General features: G+C 37.3%; 3 protein-coding genes across 3 annotated transcripts; all 3 read right to left on the reverse strand.

Annotated features, from left to right (window-relative positions):
* Positions 732 to 1,853, reverse strand: LOC104743462 (UDP-glycosyltransferase 85A2-like). Its single transcript, XM_019235838.1, has 2 exons — positions 1,292 to 1,853; positions 732 to 960 (listed from the first exon to the last, which is right to left on the reverse strand). The coding sequence occupies exons 1-2, from the start codon at positions 1,725 to 1,727 to the stop codon at positions 818 to 820; spliced, it is 579 nt and encodes a 192-aa protein (XP_019091383.1). The 5' UTR covers positions 1,728 to 1,853; the 3' UTR covers positions 732 to 817.
* LOC104740942 (UDP-glycosyltransferase 85A5) lies at positions 4,292 to 6,289 on the reverse strand. The gene is made up of 2 exons (XM_010461690.2): positions 5,670 to 6,289; positions 4,292 to 5,421 (listed from the first exon to the last, which is right to left on the reverse strand). Exons 1-2 carry the CDS (start codon positions 6,187 to 6,189, stop codon positions 4,490 to 4,492), a joined length of 1,452 nt encoding a protein of 483 aa, XP_010459992.1. The 5' UTR covers positions 6,190 to 6,289; the 3' UTR covers positions 4,292 to 4,489.
* On the reverse strand, positions 6,678 to 8,861 carry LOC104740943 (UDP-glycosyltransferase 85A3). Its single transcript, XM_010461691.2, has 2 exons — positions 8,133 to 8,861; positions 6,678 to 7,729 (listed from the first exon to the last, which is right to left on the reverse strand). Exons 1-2 carry the CDS (start codon positions 8,647 to 8,649, stop codon positions 6,771 to 6,773), a joined length of 1,476 nt encoding a protein of 491 aa, XP_010459993.1. The 5' UTR covers positions 8,650 to 8,861; the 3' UTR covers positions 6,678 to 6,770.

An 11,130-nucleotide genomic window follows, 5' to 3' on the forward strand; every position in this document is an offset into this window, starting at 1 on the left:
GCATCACATTACCCACAATACGTGGACGACATCGGCTTAGGATTTTGGTAAAAAATCTATATTTTTTCAAAGATTAGGGTTTCGTCCCCCAATAACGATGGTAAACCGTCGCGATGAGAGATGATTAGTCACGGCTTGAGAGGTAATTTTTTTTTTTTCATAAGACGACTAGGGTTTAGAGCGTGCTGATAACGTATTAAAAGAAGATGTTTAGAGCATAGTTTTTTAATATTAATCTATCTTATAGGATATAATATATATATAGTATGGGAATAGTTCTTTAATATTAATCTATCCCATAGGATATAATATATATAGTATGGGAATAGTTCTTTAATATTAATCTATTCCATAGGATATAATATATATATATATAATGATACAACTTTAAGATTTAGGGTTTACATTAATGGGCCGATAAGGAACATCCACATAATACAATATGTTCATAACAAATTATAAATTTTGAAAATTGTTAAGTTAATTATTTTTTAAGAAACTGTAAAATTGCATGCTTCCAGTGGTAGATTCTAATTTTGGGTTATTAAGATTTTTTTTTTTTTTTTGAAAATTATAAAATTCATGAATTGGAGATTTGGTATTGAGCCAATCCAAACACTCCCTGTCCTCTCTCCACAAATTTGTTTCCATTTGTCCTATCTCACTATCCTTTTTCATCTCCCGCTTCACCAGTAGTTGGAGCGGTCCAACAGAGTACACATGAGGTAAAATAGATTTAATAGATTGGATGGTGTCATGTTCGAGCTCATCGAATGTATTAAGAATGATAGCAGAAGCGCGTTTGACTCGGTCAGCCTCATGAACAAAAAAAGTTGAGCATTATGTCGTCAGGATTAGTCGTTCTGATGAAGCTTGGGATGTCCTTTAGTCTTAAGTTCCCCATTGATGGTATCCAATCTATTTTTGTGTCTAAGTGCTCCTTGGTTAAGTAACTCTCATCTGCCAATCAACCATCATTATATCAGCAACTATCATAAAGCACCTTATTAATATGCCAACTTTTATGCATCTAATTTACAATATAGTTTAATTTAATTAAGAGTAAAAGATAGTAACTGTTGGTCACCGCAACAACGATAGAGAAAAGTTTCATACACAATGATATGTATTACGTATCTATAAATAGGTACCTCTATTCTAGGTATCAAGTATCATATATAATTAATATTATTAGGTGCACACAAAAAAAAAATTAAATATTATTAATGAAAAATAATAATATACTCTTCCAAGAAAAGAAATTAAAACAATTTTGTAAACTTGTATGTACCTTTTAGTGGTGATAACCCCTTCTCGATGAAGCGATAGAAATGTAGATAAGCCAAGAAGCCACAAGCACTGGTGGTCCAAAAAACAACATCCGGGACTCCAAGTTCCTCCGCAGCATCAAGGGTAAAGCTCATTATACCGTCCGATACAATACTACTCACCGGAGGAACATCATCTGCCGTGTTGATCCGCCTGAGAAGCTCCTTGAATGGAGCTAGACAGTTTTTCTTTGTGGACGCACAAAGAGGAGGGACGTCCTGGGTGGCGTCCTTGTTGGTCTCAGGAAGACCATCAGGAATATATTCGAACCGGAAAGAAGGTATCCCGTTGAGGGCGTTGGGTCCACGGGAACGGAGGAGACGTTTGTGGTTGTAGATGGTATTGACGAAGGTGACGTGGAAGCCTTTGGTGTGTAAGAGTTTAGCCACTTGCAGCATCGGGTTGATGTGGCCTTGAGCCGGGAAAGGCACGCAAACCACACTACAAAAAATGATGGTTTTACATCATTTATTTCATTTGTTTGTAGCATGTTTAAATGATGTTAAAATAATTTGCGTTACTTAAACAAATAATTTACATTTTATTGATGCAAATAATTTGTATCATTTGAAATAAATATTTGTTTCAATTACTGAATCGATGTTCATTTACATCACTTACAAAAAATGTTGCAAGTCCTACATCATTTTTACTAAATTGATATAAAATATTTGCATCATTTATCAAAACTAATGTAAAATAGTTATACCATTTTTAAAAGCATGATGTTAAAATCAATATTATAATAAATTATATGAAAATATTTTTTCTGTAGTAAAATATTTAATTATTTATATTTTCAATCATATTTGTTTATATATTATATTGATATCTATAGTATATATTATTTCTACTATATTTATGATGAGCCCACAATTAGTTGTTATCCCACTAAACTTAAGTAATGGCAATCAAATAGGTTTAAGTATTTATAATAGATAGATCTCACCTCTCCTTAAGAAGTGGTTGATGTGGGATTGTAAAAATCCCACCTTAACTACCAATGAAAGAAAACAAAATATTGACAACAATAAAAATAAGTAATTACATTAATTCATTAATTCTTTCCAAGCTAGTGTAAATAAGTAAGTTATTTTTAATTATAGCTAGTGTAAATTAACATCAGTTTTTATCGATATAAATTTTGTATCATATTAAAAAGTGATTTCAATAAAATTAAAAGATTCATCAATTATCTAAATGGTGTGAATCTATAATTTATATCAATTTTTTAAAAAGTGATACAAACGCATACATGTTTAATCAATTTTATTTAATTGATGTCAAATTAGTTTATTAAAACATCACTTTAATAACTGATGCTTAATTATATTTATTTGTTTTATTTTTAAATAAGTAATTCAAAGTAACATTACTTAATTTTATGATACAATTTAAGTGATACAATACACCCATTTTTTTGTAGTGCCACATGTGGTTTTTGTCCTCTAGAAACGGTTTGAGATGCCATTTTCTTTTTCTCGTGTGCCTGAAAAAGTTTTTTTTTAAGTAGATATGTATGTGACTCTGTGAGTGAGTGACCATCGGAACAGTTTCTCTAGGCTTTTTTTTTTTTTTTTTTTTTTTTTTTTNNNNGTAAATTCTCTAGGCTTTAAGGGACTCCTCAACGAGGGCGAGAGGCCATATGATTCTGGCACGTAGGATTATCGACAAATCTGTCACGTACGTGCAATAATTCCACAGACCTGCGGCCCGCAGGCAATCTAGCATAACGTTGATATGCGGCCAAGAGAAGATTATGATTCTCTACAAGTCGAGTGTACTGTAGTCGGTCGTAAAGTAAAAGCCAAAGACTTGTGGCCCTATATGGCAATAATTCGTGAAAGCATTGCTTCTTAGGGTACGTGAGATAACGTTTAACTCGTTAATGATTTTGTAAATATCTTCAGAGGATTCAAAGACCGAAAAATAAAATTTTCAGATTTCGTTTATATTAATTAACTAGAAATTAGATTTTTATACGGAGATAGAATTTTGGTAAAATGTTTGAATTACTTATTATTATTTTTTTTGTGAAGAATTACTTACTTTCATAAATAAAAAAGGTATTGCGATAAGAATTACTGCTAAAATAAGAAAATATATTATAAGACCCTTTTATATAATGCACACGTTGATTTGCTCAGAAATTTAAGAAACCATGCATTTGCTAATCGTTGAGATCTTTATAAGTTGGCCATGGCCAACTGTATATGTAATTTGGGCTTCATATTGGATCTGAGCCTATTTTCCCATGAGGACCGGTTCTTAAAACATATTCTATTTAAACTACGTTAGTTCAGTCAAAATTTGAATTTGTAACGATATTAGGTTTCTTTGGTTTTAAACTGAAAAAAGATTTGTTAATGCGTGGATGTCTATGTCTCATATGTCATATCATTTCTTATGTGAGATGTCGTTATGGTACATATAACGGGAGCTAAGATGTCTATGACCCATGCAAACCCAAGGTCTGATACTTTTCTAAATTTCTCCTAAGGGGAGTCTTTACTAGCAGCTAAGATTTAAATGACATTAAATTCTAGCCTTCTCTCCGATTCTAATTGTAGCATCCTTTGTGGTCTGTTGGCGCCCTAAAAGAACCTAATTGACTACCATTTGCAATTTTGATTTCGACTACCATCCACATGCTCCGTGTGGGTTGTCCGCTAGAAACGACATCTCTCATGCCTTTTTTGTTTTTTTTTTGTGCGGGAAAGAAAGGATAAAAATGGATATGTATGTGGTTGGTTTGTGAACAGTTTTGCTACGCTTTAAATTAAAGGACTCCACAATGAGATGGCGAGACCATATGATTCTCGCATGCGAAGATTTCCCATAAACTTAATACTCTCTCGGTAAGCTAAATGTCGTATTAGTGGCGCCCGTTCTATAAAGTCAAATGTTTCTTATGGTGAGAGATAGAGTCTGATTATACAGATTACAGAGGTCCGTGCGAAAAAATATATTCTGACATCAATGAAAATTCCACGACGTCGTCCCTACAAATATTAGATTTCGACATATGCCATATAAGCAAACCTTTCTATAAATAGAAAAACAAATCAGTGTTCATGATTATGTAGAGCACGTACCATTTTTTAAAAACATAAATCTTTTTGTAATCATCTTTTATGTTGAAGTTTTATTTATATTGTCTCTATTGTCTTTTGCTGCCTAAGAGAATCTTTGTAATAACCTTCTTAAAATTTAAGTCAGATGAACCACGCATATGCTCCGTCGCTTCCTCTGCCAAACGCTGCCACCCTTTTGCTTTCTCTCTCATTTTCTTTCCTTTCTCTCCGTCCATTAGCTCTGTAACCAGTGCCTCAACCTCCTCCCTCCTCACGTCTCCACCGATCTCCATCCCCACCTCCCATTCGTGACAACAATATTTACAATTCGTTTGCTGCTCTGCAAAGAACGGCCAACACACCATTGGAACTCCACCGGAAAGACTCTCCAAAGTCGAGTTCCATCCACTATGTGTTAAGAACCCTCCGATGGCCGGAGGAGAAAGAACTTTTTCTTGAGGACACCAATTCGCTATCATCCTTCGATCAGCTGTCTCTATTAGAAACTCTGGAGGAACCATTGCCACATCACCGGCTACTAAATCCGGCCTGATCACCCATAAAAAGTCTTTCTTGGTCGCTGCTAAACCCCAAGCAAATTCCACGAGATGTTTCTTACTCATCACTGTTATGCTACCAAAATTAACATAAACGACGCTGTTTGGAGACCTAGTATCGAGCCAATTTAAACACTCCATCTCCTGTTTCCATAGATTTGTTCCCACCTGTCCAATCTCACTCTTCTCGTCAATCTCCCGCTTCACTTGTAGATGAAGCGGTCCAATAGTGTACACTGGAGGTATGATAGATTTAAAAGATTCAATGACATCATGCTCAAGGCTATCAAATGTGTTGAGAATGATAGCCGATGCGCGTTTGGCTCGGTCCGTTTCATGGACAAAAAAATTAAGCATTATATCTTCAGAATTAGTTGCACGGATGAAGCTTGGGATGTCTTTAAGTCTTAGGTTTCTCATCGATGGTATCCAATCTATTTTTGTGTCCAAGTAACTCTCATCTGCCAAAGTTCACCGTATATATTTAACTTACATCAATACTTTAGTTTAAATTCAGAGTAAGAAAGAATTACAGTTGGTCACGTTTCAATGAGAGAAAAAGTGGCCTAGACAATGATATTTATTACGTATTTACATTAGAGGTACCTCTATTCTATTTCTAGGTATCATTTAAAAAGTTCAAATTACGAACAGATATTATTACAATGATTTATCAAAACTAAATTAATAGTAATCTTTGTACACATACCTTTTAGTGGTGATAATCCCTTCTCGATCAAGCGATAGAAGTGTAGATAAGCCAAGAAGCCACAAGCACTGGTTGTCCAGAAAATAACCTCCGGGACTCCAAGCTCCTCGGCTGCATCAAGAGTGAAGCTCATCACACCGTCCGATACAATACAGCTCACTGGAGGAACATCATCTCCGGTATTAATCCGTCTGAGAAGCTCTTTGAACGGAGCTAGACAGTTTTTCATGGTGGACTCACAAAGGGGAGGGACGTCCTGCATGACGTCCTTGTTGGGCTCCTCCGGTAGACCATCTGGGATGGACTCGAACCGGAAAGAAGGAAGCCCATCAAGGGCGTTGGGACCACGTGACCGGATGAGACGATTGTGGTTGTAGACGGTGTTGACAAAGGTAACATGAAAGCCTCTGGCATAGAGGAGTTTAGCCACTTTCAGCATCGGATTGATGTGGCCTTGAGCTGGGAAAGGTACGCAAACTACGTGTGGTTTTTGTCTGCTAGAAACGGCATGTGATGCCATTTTTTTCTTCTGTGCCCAAAAAAACAAAACAAAAATGGATATGTATGGAACACCTTCGGTAGGCTTTAAAGGACGTTGAAATGATCGACAATGAGATGGCGAGACAATGATTCTCGCACGTAGATACTATCGACAAATATATACCACGTGCGAAGATTTCCAATACCCATGGGTATGAGTAATCATGCCAACAGAAGATAAATGGTTATCTACTTGTACGTCAGTGTGAAAAAAGACAGAGACTAGTGGTCACATAAGGCAATAACTCGTGAAAGCAATGTTTCTTACTCTCAAGGATCAGAGAGAGTTTAAGTAATTACAAATATTTGAATATTAGCTTTCTTCTTCCAAAACTTTACAATACTACTCCACACTCATATATATATTTTCCCCTGTTAATAGGAATTTTTTTATGAAACTAATCTTTGTGCGGTCCTTTTACTAAATTGTTATATATTCCATAAATTTAATTATATTCCTTTATTTCTTCAAACAAATTAAATGTATTACACACGATGGAAACAAGAAAAAACAATTCGACTTAATCTTACATATATTTATGATAATCTTATGTTTTTGTATTAACTTTGATCAGTATTAGGATTCTTTCCTAAGAGAACCTTGCTAACAATTGTCTCAAGATTTACCACGGACGAACCACACGGATGCTCCGTCGCTTTCTCCGCCAAGCGCCGCCACTCCTCCGCCTTTTCTCTCATTTTCTTTCCTTTCTCACCATCCATGAGCTCTCTAACCACCGCCTCAACCTCTTCCCTCTTCACATCTCCACCAATCTCAATTCCAACCTCCCATTCGTCACATGAAAACTTACAATTTGTTTGTTGCTCTGCAAAAAATGGCCAACACACCATTGGAACTCCGCAAGAAAGACTTTCTAACGTCGAGTTCCACCCACAATGCGTCAAGTACCCTCCAATTGCCGGATGAGAAAGAACTTTCTCCTGCGGACACCAACTAGCCAGCATCCTTCGATCCTCTGTCTCCACTAAAAACTCTGCCGGAATCACTGCCTCCTCTCCGGCGACTAAGTCCGGCCGCATCACCCATAGAAACTCCTTCCCCGTTGCCGCCAAACCCCAAGCAAACTCCTCGAGCTGTGTCACGGTCATTTTGGTTATGCTTCCAAAGTTAACATAAACAACGCTGTTTCGAGACTTAGTATCAAGCCAATTCAAACACTGAGTCTCCTCTTTCCACAGATTTGATCCCATCCTTCCAATTTCACTATCTTCTTCAATCTCCCGGTTTACTAAGAGATGAAGCGGTCCGATTGGATAAACCGGTGGTAAAATAGATTGCATGGACTTGATTACGTCATGCTCCAGGTCATCGAACGTGTTGAGAATGACAGCAGAGGCGCGTTTAGTTCGACAAGTCTCACGGACAATGAAGTTGAGCATTATGTCGTTGGGATTAGTGGTACGGATGAAACTAGGAATATCTTTCAGTTTTAGATTCTTCATTGAAGGTATCCAATCTATAACTGTGTCCAAGTGTTCCTTCGTCAAGCAACTCTCATCTACAAAATCCATGACTCTTTGTTTTACTATTTTTCCCACAATATTTAGTTATAATTAAAAAAAAAAAAAAAAAACTTGAACAAACTTGAACAAACGGAGCATAATTAATTTGATGCATATTATGGTGATCGTATGGTTCCAGAGCTAGTTGGCAAACAAAGTGGTCTAGAGTGAGGTTGGCCTAACTGGATTGAAGGGTTCGTGTATCATCCTTGTTTTTTTTAGGCCAACATAACTTTCATAACCAGATAGCAAATGTGGCAGAGTGTGCAGTTGGCCTATTTGCCGAACGACCTCTTAAATGATAAATCCATCGAGATCGTGGTGTTGTAAGGGTTTTTTTACGTTAAATTTAAGTATTATAACGTGATTTAAATCACTAATAAATGCAAGAAAACGTACCTTTCACTGGGCATAAACCCTTCTCAATGAAGAGATAAAAGTGTAGATAAGCCATGAAGCCACAACCACTAGTGGTCCAAAAAAGAACCAAGGGGACACCAAACTCCTCCGCAACGTCAAGAGTAAAGCCCATCGCACCATCTGATACAATAGAGCTCACCGGAGGAACATCCTCTCTCGTGTTAATCCTCCGGATAAGCTCCTTGAATGGAGCGAGAAAGTTCTTCATGGTGGACTCGCAAAGGGCAGGGATGTCCTGCGTAGCATCCACATCAGTCTCAGGTAGACCGTCAGGTATGGCCTCGAACCGGAAAGAAGGAACTCTGCCGAGTGCGTTGGGCCCACGGGACCGGAGGAGACGGTTGTGATTGTAAACGGTGTTGACGAAGGTGACGTGGAAGCCTCTGTGGTGGAGGAGTTTAGCCACTTTCAGCATCGGGTTGATGTGGCCTTGAGCCGGGAAAGGCACACAGACTACATGTGGTTTTTCTGCGTCACAAACAACACGAGGTCCCATTTTGTATCTCTCTTTTGCCAAAAGACAAAATGTGAATTTGTGGGTTATGCTTGACTCTACGCTTAAGCTTTGAGGTACGCACCCATTTGTAGGAAAACGGTGAGCCCATGTATATATCGCACGTGGCTACTGTTTGAAAAATTAGCGTTATCTGCTTTGTGCCATCTCGAGGCCCGAATATCTGCTTTGTGCCATCATCATTATTGGTTATATAATATGTCTCTCTTAAATATTTTTTATAATTAACTTTATAACTATTTTAATATAAATGTCTAAAAGAAGAGAGATTATCTAACATATAAATGACTAAAGTATTCATTTATTATCTTTTTTCTTTTTTAAAGACACATTTTTTCATAAGATTATCCTCTCATCTCATAAATCCAACTTAAGTGTCTTTTTTTTTTTTTTTTGACAACGTCCGACTTAAGTGTCTTAAACAATAAATAATATTAATAAAATTAAAAACACTCTCTCATTTAAAGCGATGTTATTGGATTCTAATTTATTAACTTTGGAAGAAAACTTTCTCATTAATGAATCAGAATGTACATTAGTCTCTTATATACAATACTAGATGACCTAAGTAAAAGGAAGCTTAGGACATTTATAAACTATATGTATATCTTAATAGACCCCTTCAAGCCAAATCATCCTGTAAGAAGAAGCTTGATACTGATAAACGAGTAAGTATAGCCTGAAAGGGACCCGGATGAAGAGGCTTCGTCAAGATATCTGCAAGCTGATTGATAGTAGAAACGTGAAGAACCGTAAGGAAACCGACCTTTACTTGGTCTCTCGTGATATGGCAATCGATCTCAACGTGTTTAGTCCTCTCATGAAAAACTGGATTATTGGCTATATGCATAGCAGACTTGTTATCACAGAACAGTTTAGCTGGAGTGTCCACCTGAATGTGTAGGTCCTTCAACAACATATTCAGCCACAAAAGTTCTTTAGTTGCAACAGCCATGCTTCGATATTCTGCTTCAATGCTGCTAGAACTTGCTATATCTTGTTTCTTGGATTTCCAACTGATCAAGGAGGAACCCAGAAAAACGCAAACACCAGATATGGACCTTCTTGTATCAGTGCACGTACCCCAGCCAGCGTCAGCAAAACCATTGAGACAAATCTCAGTATCCTTTGAGTAGAATAATCCTTGTCCTGGATTATTCTTAAGATACTTCAGCAATTGATGAGCCGCATGCAAATGCACATCAGTCGGGAAAGAAAGAAGTTGACTCAGTCGATGAACTGCAAAAGTGACGTCAGGTCGAGTAATACACAAATACAGTAGTCGTCCAATCAATTCCCTATAGGGTTTGCCATCATCAAGTAAAGTTCATGTTTCTCTGCTCAAAGGTACCTTGGGATCCATAGGAACTGGTTTGGGTTTACAACCGAGTAAGCCTGTATCAGCCAGTAAATCTAGGCAATACTTCCGTTGACAGACTGAAATGCCAGTAGAATTTCTAGAAATCTCAAGGCCTAAAAAGAATTTTGCTGGTTCAAGATCCTTCATCTTGAATTGACGAGCCAGAGCAGATTTTATGGAACTAACCGCCTCACACTATCACTAGCTATGAGGATATCATCTACATAGACCAAGACAACAGTGTAAGAAGTACCTGTTATCTTTGTGAACAGAGTGTTATCAGCGTAAGACTGTTCAAACCCTTCATCAGTCAAAGCTTTGGATAAACACTTGTACCATTGCCGGAAAGCCTGCTTTAAACCGTAGATAGACTTATGCAAGCGTAGAACAGGATTTGGAGGCAGAGTGGTACCCTCAGGTGGTGTATAACCTTCTGGTAAGCTCATATAAATTTCTTCGTCCAGATCACTGTGCAAGAAAGCATTTGTCACGTCCATTTGAGTCAAGCTCCATCCCTTTTTAGCAGCCAAGCCTAAAATCATCTTCACACTAGCAAGTTTAGCAACAAGAGAAAAAGTATCAAAGTAATCAACTCCTTCTTGTTGTGTGAATCTTTTGGCGACTAATCTAGCTTTATATCGTTCAATAGAACCGTCAGCATTGTATTTAATCGTGTATACCCATTTGCAACCAACCACATTTTTCCCTGGTGGTAAGGACGCAACACTCCAAGTCCATAAAGCCTCCATAGCATCAAGCTCCACATTCATAGCTTTCGTCCACCACACAGATATTATGGCTTGTTGGAAATTCTTTGGTTCAGTTTCAATCGAAATAGAAAGAATATAAGCTTGATATGAAGGATTGATATGAGAATAAGAGAGAACAAATGAAAGAGGATAGGGAGTTGTGATCTGTTTTGGTGTAGGTATAGAAATGGTAGAATTAGAATGTTGTATTAAAGAACAATGATAGTCAGAAAGATAACCTGGAGCCTTAGTCGATCGTTTTGGTCTCGCAATGGGCAAAGAGGTGACAGACGTCTCAACAGGTTGAGCCTCCATATGAGAGGCAACAGAGTGGGTATTGCTCGAAGATGGAAG

This window comes from Camelina sativa, chromosome 14, assembly GCF_000633955.1.
Source record: "Camelina sativa cultivar DH55 chromosome 14, Cs, whole genome shotgun sequence".
In the NCBI taxonomy this organism is placed as follows: Eukaryota; Viridiplantae; Streptophyta; class Magnoliopsida; order Brassicales; family Brassicaceae; genus Camelina; species Camelina sativa.